The sequence below is a fragment of the Mesocricetus auratus genome, unplaced genomic scaffold (genome assembly GCF_017639785.1).
Source record: "Mesocricetus auratus isolate SY011 unplaced genomic scaffold, BCM_Maur_2.0 Super-Scaffold_100015, whole genome shotgun sequence".
In the NCBI taxonomy this organism is placed as follows: Eukaryota; Metazoa; Chordata; class Mammalia; order Rodentia; family Cricetidae; genus Mesocricetus; species Mesocricetus auratus.
Genome location: NW_024429198.1, coordinates 52025968 through 52048819, shown reverse-complemented (window position 1 = coordinate 52048819; position 22852 = coordinate 52025968). Strand labels below are relative to the sequence as shown.

General features: G+C 38.6%; 1 protein-coding gene across 1 annotated transcript in view; it reads left to right on the top strand.

The window, feature by feature from the left end:
- Ccdc178 (coiled-coil domain containing 178) overlaps positions 1-22852 on the top strand; it is a 388724-nt gene that overhangs the window by 266799 nt on the left and 99073 nt on the right. The window contains exon 22 of the mRNA XM_040757896.1: positions 4551-4700. Within this exon, the coding sequence (XP_040613830.1) occupies positions 4551-4700 (150 nt within the window). The remainder of the gene's footprint in view (positions 1-4550; positions 4701-22852) is intronic.

Below are 22852 nucleotides of genomic sequence, written 5' to 3'. Positions count from 1 at the left end.
GTTGCCCAGGCCTCCTCACTGACTCTCACATTCAGGGGGTCTGGATCAGTCCCATGCTGGCCTTCCAGCTGTCGGTCTGGGGTCCAAGAGCTCTCCCCTGTTCAGATCAGCTGTCTCTGCTGGTTTTGCCAGCCCATTCTTTGCCAATTTGCTCATCGCTCCTCTCTCTCTGTTGCTGGGTTCCTTGGGTTCAGCTCAGTGTTTAACTGTGGGTGTTTGCCTCTGCTTCCATCAGTCACTGGATGAAGGTTCTAGGATGGTTATAGACATCAAGTTCATTATCAGGAATGGACATTCGAGGAGGTCTCTCCACTATTGCTTAGCTTGCCAATTGGTGTCATCCCTTTAGATCACTAGAGGTCACACTGGTGCCTGATCTGTCCCCTAATCTATGATTCCCTCTTCCCTCCATCCTACCCCCCACCCTGTGTTCTTAAGCTTGTGTCTAGGCATCTGGATTTGGGGTGATTATGGGTCTAGGTGCTGATTTCTAAGTTTCTCTTTTATGAATGCATGTTTTGTTCTTTGGTTCCTTGCTTCTGTTTCCTCTCTGGTCTTCTGGTCATGTGATCTCTTGTTGAGCACGGGGGTATCCACCCAAGTTGGGGGCTGGGACACTGGAATTCTGGGGACCAGTGTGTGGCTTCTAGTTCAGCAGGGCATCTCCTCTAGAGTTGAGGGATGAAAGTAGATGATGATGAAGAGAATTGGGGACATAGGGGGCACACAGAGACTAGGGTTGGCCCACAGGTGGGCAGCCTAAGCAGAATTCTCATGGCTAGTGTGGCCTATAGTTGAGCAACGTTTTTGTGTCAGAGTTCGGGGCTGGGACAGGGCAAGGAGGAGCACCTAGAGAGTCTGTGGGCAGGTGGCCTACTTGGACTTCTGGCAGTTGGCATTGCCACGGGTCCAGCAGGGAATTTCTGCCTGTGTTTGCCTACCTGTTCTTCTGACTAGTGCGAACTTAACTTGACCAGGGGATGGCTGCTGGAGTTGGAGGCTAGGACATGGCAACAGGGGATGGGGGTTGGTGCCAGAGAACTGAACCAAGGGAGTGGGAGTGTTCCTAGGTGGATCGGCCTACCTGCTCTTCTGGTTGTCCTGGTCTGCACTTGAGCAGGAGTTTTCTACCTGAGTTGAGGGAAGAGACAAGGCAATGAGGGTAAGGAACTAGGAGGGAGCTATTAGGGAGGATTGTGTCTGTGACACTGAGGGGGTGAGCAAGTTCCACAGGCAGGCTGCCTCCCTGTTCTTTTGGTTGGCTTGGCCTGCACTCGTGCAGGATTTCTTATTGTTTTTTACTGTGTCATAGATCTGGTTAAAGTAAAGTTTTAGTGTATTGGGCTGTGTCCTTTGTCATTAAAGTGACATTATTTATTGTGTATGGAATTCATGAATCAACACTCATGTTCAGCTTATCTCCAGCTTTGTATATAACTGTAACAAGCAGAAACAAAATGTGCCTCATAGTTTGGTCTAGAAAGTACCTAATTCTGTTGGAATTCCCTATGCCCTCTTACCCTATGAGAAAGCAATGAAAAAAGGGAAATAGGAAGAAAACTAAATTAAAAATGAAGACAAATTCATATATGAAATGCAATGTTTTGGGAGTAAGGAAAACTCAGGGAAAAATGAAACAAATACTGTTTAGAAATTTGGAGTCTTCTTTTTACAGAATTTCAGTGGTTAGAGGAGGAAAGCCCCCAGTAAACACTATATATAATTTCAACAGTTTTGAAAACCCCCAAAACTCCAAAGACCAGCAGCTAAATATTGACAGCTACACCAGGCACTGTACATATACAAGAAAAATCCTCAGTGTAGAGTCTTATTGTGCATTTTTCTTATCTACTGAGTAGTTCACTTGCTTGTAGCATAGAATAAAATATTAGAAACTAATTTATTTCATTATAATAGCCTGTTGTAATATCAAGAAGGTTGTAATATAGCTGTTGGCAAATAAAATCTGTTGTTGTAACATGGAAAACATATGCAACTCCAAAATGGTATTATGTTAATTCTTCTTTGGCTACCATCCATTCATCCATCTAATCATTCATTTCCTCATCCTTCCATTCATTCATTCTTTTGTCACCTATGTATCCATTCGCCAATTCATGCATCCATCCATTTAGCCATCTATTTACTCATTTTCACCTGTCTCTCCATTCATTTGTCTATTAATCCATTTATCATTGTACATTGTACATTGTAATGTACATAATTACATTATTCTGAGAAGCACATCTTTGGGCTGAACAAGTTAATACTTTCAGCACTCATGGAACTTAAAACATAGCTACTGTTCAGCCCCTTATTAATATATTTAATTTCCTAATAGAATACTGGGAAAAATTGTCATATCTCTTAATCATCAAAGATTAACAGTGGTTTTAGATATCATATCATGCTAAATATTTATGTATTAAATCTGGAAACCATTAGCAGTCTTTCTGAGTCTTTTCATTATCCACACACACTCCCAATGTTCATAATTTCAACCAATCTCAATAACAAGAACCAAATAAATGACAATAAGTACAGTACTGAAAAACATTCTTTTGGATTAATTTAATATGTATGTAAATACAAATACAAAATATCTAGAATACTACACTGTATTTGTGTAATTTGTTGACCAAAAATTTGTAGAATACTACAAAATCCTTGAGGCATAATATCAAGTCTGAGTAACTAAATAAAAAGTCTTGAGTAAATAGCTGAATGAGAAAATAAATAAATTAAAGAATGAATGAATTACTTAATATTGTAAGCCAATGTTCAACTCACTAAGTTTCAAAGCAAGTCTGTCCTCTGACCTAAACAAACATCTAATTGCATGCATGTAACTGAATGTGCACATACACACAATCATATAACTTCAAAGACAATTATTAAAATGCTTTTATGTTTAATGAATGAGAAAAACAAATAAACAATAAAAAACTTTAAAAAAACTCAAAATGATCCTTATCTTGACAGCTAAAAAACATTTATCAGGATTTCAATCCAACCAACTGTGATTTAGATTTTAATGAATGTTTAGTTATCAAAAAGTATGACAGCTATCATTTAAAAAGTGACTACACCAATTGAAAATATTCACAAACTTTGTCCCCAGAAAATAGAATTCTGTTTGAAATTATATAGGTTTACAAGATATAACTATGTAACATTTTGAATAATTGCACCAGAATTAGGACAAGGGCATTTGAAATGGATCTCAGCTCATCATTTTGGCTTCCTAAAGAGCACCTGTGACACAGCGTTAATCATTCAGGATCAATAGGGAGATCAGGTCTCTATGAGAAATATGTCTGTTGGCCTTCATAAATCTTTAGTGTATAAATACAGAAATATTTGTACAGGCAATTTTCTGCTGAATTGCATTTCCTGTTCATATTCTCACACCATGTATGATTTCTAACAAACCAAAACTTGATAGGATAGTGTGTGTGTGTGTGTGTGTGTATATATATATATATATATATATACATACATACATACATATATATAAATGTTTATATATATATATATATGCCAGCCTCATGTGTCCTTTCTTCCCATGATCACATGGCGACTCTCTACTCTTGACTATATTTCCCAGACTCCTCCTTGACTTCTAGTCCCACCTATCTTGCTCTCCTATTGGCCAACAGTGATTTATTTATCAACCAATAAGACAAACATATACACAGAAGGACTTCCCACATCACCACTTCTCCTCCTGTTCCCCATCCACACTCTCTGTGTCTCCATTCAGGGCTCCTCACCCTGTATCAAAGTTGGACAAGGTAATCCAGCAGGTTCCTAAAAGTCAGCTAAGTGCCAGAGAGAGGTCCTGATCTCACTTCTTGGAGCCCCACAAATAGACCAAGCTACACAACTGTCACATATATGCAGAGGGCCTAGGTTGTTCTCAGGAAGCCTCCCTAACTGGTGGTTCATAGTCCATGAGTTCCCTGGAGTTCAGGTCAGATGTTCTGTGGGAAATAGGGTTTCTTACTGGGTTTGAGGGTCCCTGCCAATAAGTCTAGGCTACAAGCCCCAAGACCCTCCTGTCCCTGCCTCCTCGGTTCTGGAATTAAAGCTGATCACCACCAAGCCTAGCATTTAACCTGCATTCATAGGATGGAACATGGGTGCTCCTGCCTGTTTGGCAAATACTTTACAAACCTGGTTCTCAAAGAGGAACCTCTTGTCTCTTTTTGTTAGTTTTGTCTCGGAGTGCCAATACCCAAATTCTATAGACAGAAGTTCTACCCTTATGAGCACAGGGGCTGACTGAGGGAAGTCCATCCAAGAGTCAGACAAAAGGCAGGCACACTCAGACAAATCACACATCACTGTTAATAAATGAAGAAAGAAACCTAAATCCCTGCAAATAGCGTAACCAAGGAGCATCCTGGTGTCAAAGCATACATTTTTAAATTGTTTTGTTTTTTTCTGTATTATGTGACAGAATATTTTGAGTATTTAAAAAATGTAAAAGTTCCAAAAATTTTGAATGATTTTAACTATATATACACATTCACACACTTTTCTTCTAGAAACTTCAAGAAGACTTACTGGCAGAAAACCTGCGTTTAGCCAAAGAGTACCAAGCCATGCAGATGCTTTTCTTAAAGGAGAAGGATGCATACTTCAATGGATATGACAGACTGCTGTCACTCAATTCCTCGGTTTCTGACAAGAAAAAGGTATTGCTGCTTTATTTTTTTAATGATATATCTTAAGTGAGCCCTCCAAAAAGTAAATGTAGTCATCATGGGGTATTAAATAGGAGATAGTTATTATAACCCCCCAAAATGGTATGGTTTCTTCTCCTTAAGTTTTATTGCATATTTATGTAATTTAGTAATAGCTATGTGAAATTACATAATTAAATAATATATATGTTGAGAATTGAATTTTGAAAGATATTTAAGATCTGAAAATTCTTAGTTTGTGATCCTTTTGGTAATATTTATAAATATTTATATGCATTTAGTTATTATGATCATAACTCATAATTATTTTCTTAGTTTTTATATATAAATATGATATTATGTACTAATTATTTTAATTCTAACTGTACATGACTTTATATTATGGGATTCTAAATCTTTTTTATTTATATGCCCCAAATTTGGTTTTTATTTTTTTGCTTGGTGTGAAGATCCTTCAGACATTTGCAGTTATAATTCTCTCTCTCCCTCTCCCTCTCCCTCCCCCGCCCCCCCTCATTACTGGAAATGGCAGGAAATTCTACATCTATTTTTAAATCCTTCTGTTGGTATAAAGGAAAACATACATGAATCAAAAAGAAGAAGAGGTCTTCCATGAGATAAGAAATGGGGAAAATCTGTATTATAGTAGTTTCACAATATATCCATGTTCATATATTCCCCGGACATTTAGAGACAATAATAGGATGACTTCCCTATGAACCTTTAGCCCAGGGATTCAATTTTCAAAACTAGCCTTACAGATCAGAGTTAATAAGTCTTTCCTCATATTGGCATCATCCATATGGGTGTGCTATGAGTTGCAATTTGGAAGTCCGGTTCTATGCTCAGCACTCTTATAGAATGTTTAGGAGGACAGAAGCCTGGATATAGAGTATATCTCATCAGACAGTATTGAAATGGTCCATTTTAAGTTATTTACTCTTTTGAATCTCAGTTTTCTCAACTAAAAATAAAAACTTACTCCACATGACAGTATGCTAGGAATAAAATAGAAATCATAAAAGTTATTCTTAAAACAAAAGGAAGCTATGTAGCTACAATTATTGCATACATTCATGTTTCTCATACATGCATTCAGATGAGTATTACTGAGACAATGAATACTATTTTGAAGGACATCTTTAGAAGTTTGTTCTTTACAGGGATGTGTGAAGGATATCTTTTGGAGGACTTTTGTTTTAGGGTCTATTGCTGTGAAGAGATATGATTACCATGGCAACTCTTACAAAGAAATACATTTCATTGGGACTGTCTTACAATTTCAGAGGTTTAGTTTATTATTGTAAGGGCGGGAAGCATGGTAGTGTGCTTACAGATACACTGAGAGTTCTGCATCTTGATCCACAGGCATCAGGAAGTGAACTGTAACCCACACTGGGTATAGCTTGAGCATTTGGGACCCCAAAATCCTGCTACTACAGTGATACCATTCTTTAAACAAAGCCACACCTACTTCAACATCCTAATAGTACCATTTCCTATGGGCCAAGCATTCAAACACATGAGTCTATGGGGACCATACCTATTCAAACTACCACAGCCTCTTTATAATAATGTTCTTTAGACGGACCTTTATGGAAAGGTACTCTTTTTAATTAGAAAAACAAAAGACTTTAATTGGAAGTTCTGCTATTAAATATATTTATGGTAAGTAAGTACAGGAAGAATTAATTGTTCAATGTCAATAGTCATGAGTAAAATCCAGAAAGAAACAGTCAAGCTGGACTAGAAGTAAAACTCCAGCCAAACCCTACTCCTACAACTCCTACCATGACCCCCTAGTCTTGTTTTGTGTTTTGTTTTTTTCACCTTATCCTTAGTTTTTGCTTCATTTCCCCCACCTTGCATTTCTCCATTTGTTTCTTTTCTTTTCTTGAAAATAGATTCTTCTCTCATACACCACATTTCAAGTGCAGTTTCCCCTCACTCTGCTCTTCCCAGTTCCCTCACCCCTGCCTGCACATCTCCTGTTTCCCCAAGATCCACTTCCTTTCCATTCCCTCAACAACAAAAAGAGCAGGTCTCTAAGGGACAACAGTCAAATAGGATGAAAAAAGACACAGAAAAACAAGGTAGAAGCCCTCATATTGAGGCTGGACAAGGCAACTCAATAGGAAGAAAATAGTCCCAAGAACAGGCAAATTGGTTAGAGATATACCCTCTCCCTGTTAGGAGCTCCACAAAATGTCAAACTAACAGCCATAGCATACTCAGAGCATCTGGTGCAGACCCATTCAGGACCCATGCCTGCCAATGCATTCTCTGTGAGCCCATGTAAGTCCTGCTTAGCTGATTTGCTGGGCCATGTTCTCCTAGTGACCTCCGTGCCCTCTGACTCCTACTATCTTTCCCCCCTTTTCCTTCTCTCTGATGACAAGGCACCAATCTATAAGTATAGTTGAATATCATTAGGAATCATATCATTGATTTTTTTTGCCAGTGTTTTTTGGTTCTACCCTAGGTCTCTAGGATATCAAGTCTCAATTTCCTTACACAGGACACAGGCATGAACCTCAAATCAAACTAAACAGTGGTTGGCCACTCCCACAAGTTTTACGTCACCATTGCCCCAACGTATCTGTCAGGTGGGACAGATTATATGTTGAGGATCTTGTTGCTGGGTTGGTGTCCAAGTTTCTCTCTCTGTAGCCTGCAGAGTATCTTCTTGTGTCAAAGAGACTACAAGACAGGCTGAAGGCTCCAAACAGGCACCAGCTCAGCCTCTCTAAGTTCAATGAGCTGTGTGGATGTTGTTACCAGACATGAGGACCCACTGTGAGTTTTCATAGAGCAGCCCTCTGTCCTAGCATCAACCTTGCTTGTTTTGGGATCTCCATGGAACCCCCCTCAGCCAACAACTCAATCAAATGCAACCCAGTCCCACTATTGCTAGCCTTGTCTGACTATAAATGACAACTAGTTCAGACTCTGTATCCTCTACTACTAGGAATCCTCATTAGGGTTTCCCTCATATATTCCAAGTGGTCTCTACTGCACTATGTTACCATACCATCCCTACAATGCTCCCCAATTCCAACTGTCTCACCTTGCATTCTCTCCCTCCATCCCTTCCTCCCAAGGGACTTGATCCTTCTCACTCCTGTCCCCACCCATGCCCAGTCCACCTGCAAAATGTATTGTATTTTCCCTTCCCATGGAGGTTCATGTGTCCCTCCTAGATCCCTCCACTTTACCTAACTCCTCTAGGTCTGTAGATTATAGCTTACTCTCATTTATTTAACAACTAATATCCACTTGTAAGTGGATGCATGCCACATTTGTTCTTCTGGGTCTGACTTTCCTTACTCAGAATGGTTTTTCTTCTTGTTGCATCCATTTACCTGAAAATTTAATGACTTCATTTTTAACAGATGAATAATATTCCATCTTGTAAATGCACCACATTTTATTTATCCATTCTTCAGTTGAAGGACTTCAGCATTGCTTCTAGTTTCTGACTACTATGCTTGAAACTGCAATGAACTTAGCTGAGCAAATGTCCTTGTGGTAGTATCCTTTGGATATATGCTCAAGAGTCTTATAGTTGGGTCGTAAGGCAGATTGATTCCCAATTTTATGAGGAACTGCCATATTGATTTCCATAATGGATCTACAAGTGTGCACTCCCACCTGCAATGGAGGAGTGTTCCCCTTGCTCCACGTCCTTGCCAACATAAACTGTAACTTAGTTTTTCAATCTTAGCCAATCTGGCAGGTGTAACATAGAATCTGAAAGCAGTTTTGATTTTCCTTTCCCTAATACTCAGGGACACTTAGACAGTGACAGGTGACAGAGATAGCATTAGTGTGCTGGATAGCTCTATGCCAAGTTGACACAAGCTAGAGTCATTTTGGAAGAGGAAACCTCAACTGAAACATGCTTCCATCAGATTGGCCGGTGGCCAAGTCTATGGTGCATTTTTAAAATTAATGATTGATATGAGAAGGACAAAAATTACTTTGGGTGGTACCACTCCTGGAATGGTGGTCCTTAGTGCTATAAGAAAGTAGGCCAAGCAAGTCATGAGAATAAAGCCAGAAAGCAGTACCCTTCATGGCCTCTGCTTCAGTTCCTGCCTCCAGGCTCCTTCCTGGCTTGAGTTCTTGCCCTGACTTCCCTGGCTGATGGACCTTAACTCTGAGAAGAAATGAACACTTTGTTCCCCATGTTGCTTTTTTTTCATGATGTCTTATCACAACAAAAGAAACCCTAAGAGACTTAGCATCCTGTTTTTACAGTAAAAACGTTCTCTTCATCTGTTTTATCAAATTAAAGCAACTCTTCATACAGGATACAAGGAGCCAGACTTTGATAAGAACAGGCAGGCAGGGACCACTGCTGGGCATGGGCTTCCCCCTTTGATCCCGCAAACGAATCACTTTCAACACACCTGTTTCAGGAAACTTTCAAGATTTATTTGTACTTTCAACCATTTTTCATTCCCATCCTTCAGCAATGGAGGTCATTAAGTGCAGGCTGCCCTTGTCAGTGTCATGTAGGATCAATTTGCTGCGATGGACAGAGAAGCCTTATTGATGCTGTTAATCTGTCAGTGAGAAATCGTATGTCATTAGTGTCTAATGCACCACACACAGGACGGAATTTGGCCATCAGAAACAAGACAACCCTTTAATATTTTAGTCCATTTGTTTGCTGTCACAGCCTTTTCAATGTATATGGGGTTTAGGCCTCTAGTTGGCCTAGTTTGGGGTACAGGAAAGTAATAGTAACCCCATGAATTTTGTGTAACCTTTTTCTGTTTCCTGATGGATTTCCTTCACTCTAAAACTGAATTGTTTTTGTCATGATAAACAATTATATTTTAATAATTATGATTCTTAAGGGATATTATTTTCTCTACAAAGATTGCATATTTTATACTTCCTTATACTTGTAGACCAAACATAGCAAAGCCTGATGGAAGATTAAATCAAATTAAAGATAATGTTCCCTTCCTTATCATAATTTTGCATAGAGACATTTCAAATGTTACAACACTCTAGCATTACTCTCGGTGGTGATATTATATCTGTTTATTTGGATATGTATCTTGATACTCCAGGGCTTTTCAAATTTTCAGTGATGTGTCTTTTCCCCTTTAAACCTCAGAAAGAGGCAAAAACAATTATGTAAAATTTTTATTTGCCCTATTCATGGGTAACGATAGAATCAAATCCAATATAAGACTTCTCAGATGTCAAAATTAAAGTTAACGCTAGAAATAAATTAAGAAAAATAAATCTCATAAAAGGTTTTGTTTCTATGTGAAACTGTATTTTCATCAATTTCCTAGATAGATTTCAGGTACATTTTTGCACTTTATCTTTAAAACTGCTTTAATATTTCCAGGAAACTGTATGCCTTTATGTTAAGTGGCATCTGGAATTCCTTAGTCCACAAAGAAAAGTAAGTTAAACTGTCATGCAGATAGTGCTGTGATCTGTGACTGACAAAAAGATTGCTTCCAAAAATGGTTTTTAAAATATTTTTAATTCTTTCAGAATCCATTCATAAGGTTTAACCCTTTTCCACAGAAAATCCAGTGTTTATAAATGAAAAAAATAAAAGCTGACACTTAACATACACTTCTGGGAAACACTCTCCACATATGTGTGCATGTATATACACTGAAAATACACAGATACGTATATGTATATATAAGTATGCATATATACATATGTATGAATACATACATATATATATATGTGTATACAGAGGGCAGTGAGACTGTGTACTATGCATTTGGCAAGCATTATCTTTTAGTCTCTCCCTAACCTAGGTTCTTTTCTGCTATCATTGTCACCATGCCCTATGTAAGACACAGAGCTGAGGCTGTCTCTCCTAAGGTCACAAATGTAGAGGGAGATGAACTGAGATACAACTCAAGTCTGTGTGCCCTCCAACCTGCTTCATGACCACAACGTTAGAATAGCTTCCTTGCTATTGCATAACAACACCATGTACATCTCATCATAAAGCATACAAAGGCCACATTAATCACTAATCTGCAACTGAAAGGTTTACTGATCACTAATTATTTCTGCAATTATTGTCTGTTTGATTCTCCCTTTTCAATGGCCACTTTTAGGACAGAAGGACACCTATTTCATTAGAAGTGATTTAATTTCCATAGGACTGAGAATCAGCTTCATAATTATATTTCTTAATTTTATCAACTAGGAACACCCTTAGGAAATTCTCCTTTCCTTAAAAAATAATTGTACAGGTCAGGCATTGTTGTAGAATATTACTTTAAGATGTGTTGTATTTGTTTATGCTGTAGAACATTTGTTTAATGATGCAAAGATGTGCTGAGTTCTTTTATGTTGCATTTGTTTAACTCTGTGGAGCTGTGTTACTTTGCCTGTCTAAAACACCTGAATAAATAATTAATAGCTGAACAGCCAATAGCAAGGCAGGATAAAGGGTAGGTGGGTCTGGCAGCCAAGGAGAATAAATAATAGAAGAAATCTGGGAATAGAGAGATGTAGGAGTGAGAGAAGGAGGAGGAGTCCAGGGGCTAGCCACCCAGATACACAGCCAGAAGGAAGGAAGGCAAAGACGTACAGAAATGGAGAAAATTAAAAGCTCAGAGGCAAAAAGTAAACAGGATAATTTAATTTAAAGTTAAGAAAACTTGACTAGAAATAAGCCATGCTAAGGCTGGGCATTCATATGAAAATAATAACCCTTTGTGCATTTATCTGGGAGCTAGGTGGTGGGCCCAAAAGAATCAAAAAGTATGAGAGAGAGAAATAAACAACCAACAATATTTTGGCACCCAAAATGAGGCTAGAGAAAATAACAAGGCGTCTTGGAAGGGGGCAGGGTAAGAAACAAATGTTTAGGACCCAGTTGTAACTTGGTTTGTGTGTTACATCCAGTAAACGGTAGGTAGCAATATGCTGGGATATATTTGGCTTAATGAGCATTGCCCTCCCAGCAGTCCTTAGATAAAAGCATCCGTTTGAAGTGATGGGGATATAAGGACCTGAATTGTGAGATCAGTGGAAATGGTCTCTGAGGGACAGACTACAAACAGCATTCATCAGTCAACCATCATACTGACAAAGACGTATTAGGTGCCTCAGAACAGCCCACCTCGCCTCTGCTTCCATGTTGAAGCCATGCTGAATTCCTCCCATCTGCAGCAGACTCTGAGTTCTTCAGCTGTCTCTCTTCACCCCACTGGGGGAAAAAGTACAAAGTTTTGCTACTTACCTACATTGCCAGCTATTATTAAGCAAATCTCCCACTTTAATTCTAAATATTATTGCATCCACTATAGATTTCACCACTTTCTTCTGTCTTTTTTTTTTTGGAGGCAGGGTTTCTCTTTTCTTCTGTCTTTTAACAATCATAAGATACACTTTCTCATCACCCCCTACCCCATGAATATTAAAAGTTTCTTTGCCAGGTGCTGCTTTCTGAGTACCTATTTCACTAAAGATGGAGATTCATTTCTTCCAAAGGAAAACTGTAACACTTTCTATAGTTTTTTCCCAAACAATCAAGGACACTGCCAGGGTCTCTGTCTCCCTCTGTTTATCAAAACAGTCAAACACACACACACACACACACACACACACACACACACACACACACACACACACTTTGGCCTCTTTCTTTGAACACATGATTTCACATTTGTTCTTCAGGAGTAACCATTATCCAAGAAGCATCAAATGAACCTGTGCTGTTTCCCTTCTGAAGAGTTCTGCTCAGGTCTCAGCTCACTGAGTAACTTTGGCTATGGCTGAGACAAGTGTAGCCAGCTGGTTTTCTGTTCATTCTCAGAAACATCTCCTTTTCATCGCCCAAACCTAACAGGGGAAACACAGAGAGCTTAGAGTCAATGTTTACATCCATCACAAATTTTACACTCATGAAACTCTGCTGAAATGTACACTTAACAAGGAAGAAATAGACATCGTCTATAATGGCTATGGAGTCCTGGGAGGCTAGAGTATCCCCAGTAGGTAGATGATAATGAACACATCCATTCTTAATGGAGAGAACTTACTCCTGCAAGCTGTGCTGTGTGTGACCTTCGCTGGCATGCTCTATAGCACATTCTTGTATGTGCACCCATACACACACAAAAAAATTCAAGTGAAATTTTAAAAAGTTACCATCCAATAAGTAAAATGCTCATTGTATACATCCTCAATGAGAGACAGGATTTTAACTCAGTTTTACCAAGCAAAATTTACAGTTACTCTTGTGATAATCTCGTTTCACATCTATAAAGCCCTATCTCGCAATAATTTGTTAAAATACATGGCATCATGAAAAATGAGTGCCCTAAATATTTTTTGAGACAGGGTTTCCCCATGTATCCTTAGCTGTTCTAGAAATAGCTCTGTAGACCAGGATGGCCTCAAACTCACAGAGACCTGCCTGCCTCTGCCTCCCAAGTGCTAGGATTAAAAGTGTACACCACCACTGCCCAGCTACTAAACATTTTTACATGTGCTATTCTTCCAACAAAACTTAATTTATATGTGTAGACACATATAAATAAGGACACTCAAAACTGGTATCAAACTCATCATTTGAGTACTGATGTGAGGTAATCCATTCCAGGCTAATGAAATCATTAGGAGAAGAAACTTGATGATTACTTTGTTTAAGGAAAAATTCATGAAGTCCCAAAACAGTGAAAAATTGTCATTTCTGGCAAGCAAGAGTGGCTTAAAGTCCACAGGTTAGTACATTGACATAAACATTAATTATTAGCTATAAACAACGCTATTATTAAGAGATTTAGTCAATGTTATGGCTCCCCTGACCAAGAGATCTAAATTCACATTCAAGTTAACTTGATCTGTCAGCATGTTCACATGTGATTTCAAAGGTAAGCACATCCATCGTGCAGTACACCAGACCACTCCTGGATAATTATTTCTTTGAGTGTGCCCTGTGTTATTGTGTTTGGATGTTGTCTCCCGAAGGCCTGCTCTTTTCTGAAAGGAAATGGATGAGGGACTGGATCTGGAGGGGTGTGGAGGTAGGGGAGATCTGGAGGAGTAGAGAGGGAAAACTATGGTCAGAAAGTATTTGTGAGAGAAGAATCTATTTTCAATAAAAAAGATTCTTACTCTATGAGCAGTCCTAATAATATAGCACAGCAGTAACTTTAATTTAACTCAATGAATAAGATTTTAACCTGTCTCTGAATTTCCAGAAAAAAATGTGTTTTACATAAATATTGGAATGTTTAGTTATCAAAGTTCCATGTTTCTCAGTGTAAGCATCTCTCATTAAAGAAAAAGCTACTTTTCTTTTTTGGAATGTCTAAAGCTCATCTGATATGCACTAATTAATAAATGATTTTTGGTGCTTTTCAGCACATTCTGTATAAGTTAGCCTTACATAAAATATGCAGGCAATCAAATTGTATGATTTTACCATTTAATGCATTGATAGGTCTGATCAAATATATTCAGTGATATTAGAAATATTTTTTCTTTCTCAGCTGAAGGATTTCTGTCATAAATTTCCTATCAGAGTGATTTTAAATATCTAACTTATTATTTCCAAAATCATGTGCTAACCCTTCAGAGTAAACACTAATTTAAATAAAGATGACCGATGAATAGATAGATGATCTATGACAGACAAATGAAAGGATAATAGATGATAGGTAGATAGATAAATAGATAGATAGATTATAGATAGGTAGATAATAGAGATCAGATAGATAGATAATCAGATGGAATGACAGCCATTACTTCACACTTTATTTAAATAAATGAAACGTCCTAATATAGTGGATACAACTTTTAAAAATTTTAAATTATACCAGATATAAAATGACCTTTAGATTATTTCATTCAATCCTGGATTTGATAATTCTTGTGGACTTTCAAAGAAAATGTAGTTATCTCACAGGTTACTCGGGTAACGTAAAACAAAACCAGCCTTTTCAGGGTGTGCACAGAAGAAGGGCGGGACTGTTATGATAAAAGCAGCAGGGAACTAGGCTTGCTTGGTGCCATATGAAGCATGCTACAGCAGTCTTTCAATTCTAATATGAAGCTGCAGTAAGGACCATTGCACTAATGCATGAGGATTTGTGATAATGTTGCTGAAATTTTGCTGTCAAAACTGAACGGCAGTATAATGATTTTTGTTATCATGGCTTCTAACAACCATCCAGCATGGATTGACCCTACAGATGTCTGAAGCAATAATGTTTCAGTAACTCAGAAAGCAAAGCAAAAAGGAACTGAAAGCATTCCATAGAATGTTGTGAGTGACTTCATGATATCTCTTTATTATTAAACTGTCATAGCACAAATACAATGTAAGCAGGAGATTCACATGAGAATTAAAATCAGAAATTTAGGAATCTTATAACAGTGTTGGCTAAATAAATCCGCAAATATTGTCTTGAGCTCTCCCAAGGCATTGCCTCATGAGGACCTTTTATACTGCTCCCTGTCTCGCTGTTACTATCAGGTGACAGAACCCTTAGTCAAAAATTTCCTTCCACCTCTGCAGGGTTCTGTCTTCTCCCTTTGGTGAAGTGTTTCCTTTTTTTCTTCCTATATTTACAGGTCTCTTTGTTTATTGCTGTATGTTTTCATTTCAAGTCTCTTCACCAGTATTAGCTAGTGTCCTACGTGGTGGTCACACTGCTAGGCAGGACACAGAGCTGTATGTGCTGTGTCCTAAATGTCAGGTCAACTACAAATGGAATCATTACCCTTATCATAGACTTAAATCACCCTTATTTACCTCATTCATAAAAAAATCTATGAAATATCTGTAAATATTCTTTTTCCTCTTTTTAAACTAGGGTGCTATTCCTTGCTACCATGACAAAATGTCTGAGAAAAGCATCCCAACGATGGCCTCGTTTTTTAAAATGTTAAACCTTCTAGGCAGACACTTGTCTCCGCGTGGTACCCTGAGTCACTGAGTCACTGGAGTGATGCTCTAGTACATGACTGTGGGTAGAAAGTGATACCATTTTGCCTAAAACTGGCACCTGCTAGACCTTTAAGCTCCTCTTTACTTATAAGCAGGAGCCAGTCCTAAAATGCAAGCCGGGCCTTCAGAACTCAAGTCCTGGTCTTCCATGGCTTTTCTTAAATCCCTTTTCTCTGCCCCACCAGGACAATTATCTGTATAGGATGTATTATTGTCTCTATTTAAATGCAAAATTATTTCAATCATAAAGATTAATATACCTATGATTTCATATACGGATATGATTAGGCAATTAGACCCACATGATGAAATTTTTTTCTAAACAAATAGAAAGGGATTCTGATCAATGTCCAGAGGTCCAAGCTGAAAATCACTTTTTTTCCACCAAACAAGCTTAAGGTTCCTCAGACCACAGGAGTATTAGCCAAAGGAGACTACCTTGGTCCTACAAGGATTGCTGCAGAGGATAAAGATTTATTTATGCAGCTGTAAAGGAGCAGGGAGGAGACAAGGGGGGGGGGAGATGAGCCCATACAACAAAAGCCAAGCTTTCTGTGGGAATGTGGCAGTAGGGACACCGAGCTCCCGGTTCTAGGAGGGATGCAGGTTGACTGGGATTCGTTGCCATGGGCACACCATGGCTGACTGGATTAGTCAAAAGAGTAGACCAACAGTTCATGGAATGGAAAGTACACACACATTTTATAATAATAATGCTGAGGGTATAGGCTGCTGAAAAATATATCACACACAAAAAATTTTGGCAAAACATGGTGGCGTTTGAAGGAAACAATGGTCAGACATAGGCAGCATTGTTTTGGTTTTTTTAAGGCACCATTGTTTAACTATCACTAAAATATGACAGTAAGCACAGGGAGCCATGAAGGCAGCCACTTCACAAAATTCCTTCTCTATTAGAAGCATGTTGGCTACATGCCAGAAAACCTGTCTTATTTTTCAGTATTTATTTTTATTATTATTTTAAATGTTATTATTCATTATGATGTAATGTTTTTTATTATTATTACTTTTATTTAAATGTTTTTGGGGTTTTACTTTTTAATTTATTTTCTCATATATTACATCCCAATCTATTTCCCCTTCTTCCTCCCCTCCAAATCCCTCTTTTCCCATCCACTTCTACTCTGTTTCTCTTCAGAAAAGGGCAGACCTCCCAGGGATATCAACAAAACATGGCATATTAAGTTGCAATAAGACTGGACACTTCCCCTTATATTAAGGCTGGACAAGGCAACCCAATAGGAGGAAAAGAGTCCCAAAAGTAGGCAAAAGAGTCAGAACCCCACAAGAAAAACAAGCTATACAACCATAACAGATATGCAGAGGGCGTAAGTGAAACCCATGTGGGCTCCCTGATTGCGTTCAGTCTCTATTAGCCCTTATGAGGTCAGGTTACTTGATTCTGTGGGGGCTGGGGGTGGTTTCCTTGAAACCTCTGGCACCTAAAATCCTTCCTGCCCCTCTTCCATATGATTGCCAAAACTCTTATGTTTGGCTGTGGATCTCTTTGCCTATTTCCATCACTCACTGGATGAAGCTTCTCTATGGTGATTATGTTAAGCTCCCATCTATGTGTTTAACAGAATATAATTAGTAATCATTTTGTTGGCTTCTTTTTGCAATTCATGTTTTGTTCTATCCTGGGCCTCTGGGCTATCCAGCCTCTGCTTCCTGGACCTTCAGTCTGTGTCAGGAGTGAGATTATTCTCCTGGGATGGGTCTCAAGTTGGATCAGTCATTGACTGGCCACTCCCGCCCGTAATTTCTGTGCCACATTTGCCCCAGCACATCTTGTGGGCAGGACAACTTGCAAATTAAAGGTTTTGTGGCTGGCTGATGTCCAGTACCACCACTGGAAGTCTTGCCTGGTTATAAGAAATGGCCAGTTCATGTTCTGTATCGCCCATTCCTGGGAGCCTTAGGGTCACCATCAGATTCCTGGGAGTTTCCATTGCACTACACTTCTAGCTTATCCCTGAGATGCCCCTAATTCCAGTTGTTTCTCCCAGTACTCTCTTACTCTATCCTCCCTGAAAGCTGCTCTCTCTAGTTCCTGCCTGTTAGTATTCAGGCATCTGTACTGACCTGTCCTTGAGGTTCTGACAGGATACACCCTCAGGTGCAGCCAATAAGATCATCCCTGGTACACATTCACTACATACCCTTTTAAAAGGACCCTGCCCACTTCTATCCCCTCCCCCTTTTCCATTCACTGTCCCCCAATCAAAATCCCTCCACCCAAGTCAGTCACATTTCCCATTCTCTGAGAGATTTGTGTGTCCTCCCATGAGCCTTCTATGTTACTTAGTCTCTCTGGTTCTGTGGATTGTAGCATGATCATCTTTTACTTTAAAGTCAATATCCACTTATCAGTGAGCACATCCTATGTTTGTCTTTCTGGGGTATGGGTTACCTCACTTGGTGTGATTTCTTTCTAGTTTCATCGATTTGCCTACAAATTTCATGACATCATTATTTTTAGCAGCTGAGAAATACCCCATTGTGTAAATGTACCACATTTTCTCCATTCATTCTTCAGTTGAAGGATATCTAGTTTGTGTCCAGGTTCTGGGTATTACAATTAAAGTTGTTATGCACATAGTTGAGTAAGTGGCCTTGTGGCAGGATGAAGTGTCCTTTGTCTATATGGCCAGGAGTGGTATAACTGGGTCTTGAGTTAGGTGGATACCCAGTTTTTTGAGAAGCCACCATATTGATTTCGAAATTGGCTATACATGTTTGCACCCCTACCAGCAATAGAGAAGTACTCCCCTTGCTCCACATCCTTCCCAGCACGAACCGCCATTGGTGTTTTTGACCTTAGCCATTTTGACAGGTGTAAGATTGAATCTCAAAATTGTTTTGATTTGTATTTCCATGGTGATTAAGGATGTTGACCATTTCTTTAAGTGTTTCTCAGCCATTGGAGATTCCTTTGTTGAGAGTTCTCTTTTTAGATCTGTACCCCATTTTTAATTGGATTATTGGTGTGTTGATGTGCAGTTCCTTGAGTTCTTTATATATTTTGAAAATTAGTCCTTGGAGTTGATAAAAATCTTTTCCCATTCTGCGGGCTGCCCTTTGTCCTATTGGTGATGTCACTCCTAGAGCCTTGCAGAAGCTTTTTAATTTCATGAGGTCACCTTTATTAAGTGTTGATAATAGTACCTGTGCTATTGGTGTTCTGTTCAGAAGTTTGCCTCCTGTGCCAATGTGTTCAAGGATATGCCCCACTTTTCAATTCTGTCAGGTTCAGTGGCTGTGACTTTATGTTGAGGTCTTTGATACACTTGGATTTGAGTTTTGTGCAGAGTTATAGATAAGTATCTATTTGCATTCTTCCACATGCTGATATCCAGTTAGATCAGCACAGTTTGTTGAATATGCTTTCTATTTTCCATTGTATAATTCTGGCTTCTTTATTAAAAACCAGGTGTCCATAGGTGTGTGGATTTATGTCTGGGTCTTCCATTCAGTTCTGTTCATCAGTCTTGTCTTTTTATGCCAGTGCCATGTAGTTTTCATTACCGTAGCTCTGTAATAGAGCTTGAAGTCAGGGATAGTGATACCTCCAGAAGTTCTTTTATTGTACAGGACTGTTTTAGCTATCCTGGGGTTTTTTGTTATTGTTGTTTTTTCATATGAGGTTGGGTATTGTGCTTTCAAGGTCTGTAAAGAACTGTGTTGGAATTTTGATAGGAGCTGAGTTAAATCTTTAGATTGCTTTTGATAAAATGGCCATTTTTACTATGTTAATCCTACAAATCAATGAGTGTTGGAGGTCTCTCCATATTCTGATATCTTCTTAAATTGCCTTCTTCAAACACTTTAAGTTCTTGTCATACAGGTCTTTCACTTACTTGGTTATACTTACCCCAAGATATTATATGCTATTTTGAAGGGTGTTGTTTCCCAGATTTCTTTCTATGCCCATTTATCATTTGTATATTAGAACCATCTACTTCACTAAAGATGTTTATCAGCTTTAAGATTTCCCTGGTAGATTTTTGGGGTTGCTTAGGTATATTATCATAGCATCTACAAATAACAATGATTGACTTCTCCTTTTACCATTTGTATCCCCTTGATCTCCTTTAGTTGTCTCATTGCTCTAGCTAGAACTTCAAGTACTGTATTGATTAGGTATAGAGAGAGTGAGAAGCCTTTCCTTGTTTATGATTTTAGTGGAATTGTTTTGAGTTTACACTTAATTTGATGTTGGCTATAGGCTTGTCGTAAATTGCGTTTATTATTATATTTAGATATGTCCCTTGTATCCCTGATCTCTCCAACACTTTTTTACTGAATGGGATGTTGAATTTTGTCAATGGATTTTTTCAGCATCTCATAAGATGTTCATGCTGGATTTTCATATGTTGTGCCATCCCTGAATCTCTGGGATAAAGGCTATGCGGTCACAGTGCATGATCTTTTTGATATGTTCTTGGATTCCACTTGCCAGTATTTTATTGAATATTTTTGCATCAATGTTCATAAGGGAAATTGGTCTGTAATTTTCTTTCTTTTTTGAGTCTTTTTAAATGGTTTTGATTGAAGTAGAATTGAGTTGCTTCCCTGTCTCTTTCTTCCCTCTAGTCTTCCCCAGCTGCCTCCCTGGGAGTCCTTCATATCTCCCACCCCCATCAAATTCATAGCCTTTTTATCTCGAATTATATTTGTAACATATATGTGTACAAACATAAACATAAACAAGTAAAGCCTGGTGAGTCTGTTTTGTTGGTGGTATATGTATGATTTCAAGGCTGATCTCTCTGAACTGGATAGCCAATAAAAGGCTTGTCCCTGGGAAAGGCTAATTGTCCTTCTTCCAGAAGTCAATAGCTAGTTTTCTGTAGCATTTTGTATACAAGTAAGACCTCATGAAACCTAACACCATTCCATGTTAACATGTCCACTGACATGTTAAACCCCATTCTAGGAGGGCTGCTTCACAGCAGACTTCCCAGCGTTCTGGCTCTTACAATCTTTCCAACCCCTCTTCTGTGATGTTCCCCCCAAGCCACAGACATAGAAGTTGCAGAGTGCTCATTATGACTGGGGCCTCCACAGTGCATTGAACTCTGCATTATGTCCAGTTGTGATTTTCTATGATAATCTCCACGAGTTTTTTTAAAAGAAACTTCTTTGATCAGGGCTGGTAGATACACTTGTTTGTGGCTATAAGGTTAAGATCCTGATATGGCACTTCTTGACATATGCATGAAGGACTTGACATCTTACTCCACTGATCCTTACTTGGCCATGCCGTCCTATTCACAATAGGCAGGAAAGAGAACAACCCAAATGTCCTTCAACAGATAAAGGAATACTAAATGGAGTACATATGTACAATGGAATATATCCAGTGGTAAAGAAAAGAGAAATCGTGAGGTCTGCAGGTAAGTGTGTAGAACCAGAGAGGATTATATTGAGTGTGGTAACATAAATCCAGAAAGACAAATGCTACATTTTCTCCCTGATCTAATTCCTAATTCCAAATCCTCAGATGTGAGTATACAATATGCAGAAACTTGGAAAGCATAAAGGCACCATAGGTGTGGGTGGAGAGTTTAGAGATAATAGAAGGATGGATATACGTGATACAAATTGGGAAGGAACTCTTAACTAGGGAGGAAGGAGGGCGGTCAAAAGGGACATGGGAATAAATAACACCAAGGTTGTTTGATAAAACCTTGGGTTTTATATATTATTTTATATTTAACTAAATTAATACATATAAGCACCCACACACATACAAATCCATGTGTATTTTAAAGGAAGTTAAGTCACGTTGACTAACTAAAACACAAATACCAGACACAAGAAATCTGTTTTGAAGGTTTTGTCAGGGAAGTCCAAGTGTCTCCTAAACCAATATCAATTATTGGTGCAGCCTTGGTTGCCTCTCAGAGGCTAAAGATCCTACTGAAGACACCAGTCTCTCAAAATACACAACTCAGATGACTCAAGCTGCATCTGACCTGAATCCCTCTTTACTGCAGTCTAACTCCCCTGGTTCTAGAAAATACTGTGTAAGCATTCAAGGGAGAAAAGCAATTAAATAGTCCTACCTAGCTGTACCACCTATGAACTACGACAATTATGAGCATGGCAAGACATGCATAAAGGTGAGAGAGGTGATTCATATATAATTGCATATACTCGGCATGTGGGCTTTTTCCTTTCAGTTTTCCACCCAAACAATGTAGTGTAACATTCATTTCCAGGACATTTACATTGTATTAGATATTGATAAGGTGATGTAGAGGTCCTGTAAGTTACACAGGATAGTGTGCATGAGTCTTGTGAGATTTTAAATGAGGAGCTCCAGCATTCACAGGTTTGGGGATTGCAGGTATGCCCCAACCTAATCAACAGTTTCTTTTTGGTGCATGCAGATTTTAGTTAAAGTGAAAAATCACAGGTGGTGGTAATTCACCACCATGTTCAGAACTGCACTACACTTCCTGCCCTGGCTGCATAGACTATATATTCTGGTCTCTTCCCTCTCATATTCTTCCTCATGGTCTCACTCTCTTTTAGCCATGAGGTATTTGTAGATGCTTGGCCATGCTCACTCCTGATATGGGGATGTTAAATGGTCATACTATGCCAGGGGGATATTCCCTAACCCCAGATGTCCCCCTGTTGGCTTTTTATCCTTTAACTGTAAATTTAAAGTTGCCTCCTCAGAATAACTCACCAGAGACCCTGTTATGAATCTTTCTCTTGTCTGCCCACTATCATGTCTCTTGATTTGATTTTCTTTAATACAAAAACTGAAATCTTAGCTTATTTTCATTTGTTCATGCTCTATTTCGGCCAACTAAATGTAAGTGCGATTGGAAGGGAAATAATAGTTATAACAAGTACTCTAGCACCCAGAGAAGTGCCCAGCAAATATTTTTTGCAGTTGCTATGTGATTGTTCCCAGCAGGATATCTAACAAAATGTGCATGCCTACTCACCGAGACAGCATTTGCACGTCTAGGAATTTGTAAGGAAACAATCTGGAAAAGTCTACAAGGTGTAGGATATAATGACGTTGGATATAATATTGTTTATAAAGAGGGAAAGGTCAGCAAATTCAATATACACTTGTGTGGAATTGCACAAACACAATAGACCTGGCACGCAGTGGAGTATTATATACCCTTTACAC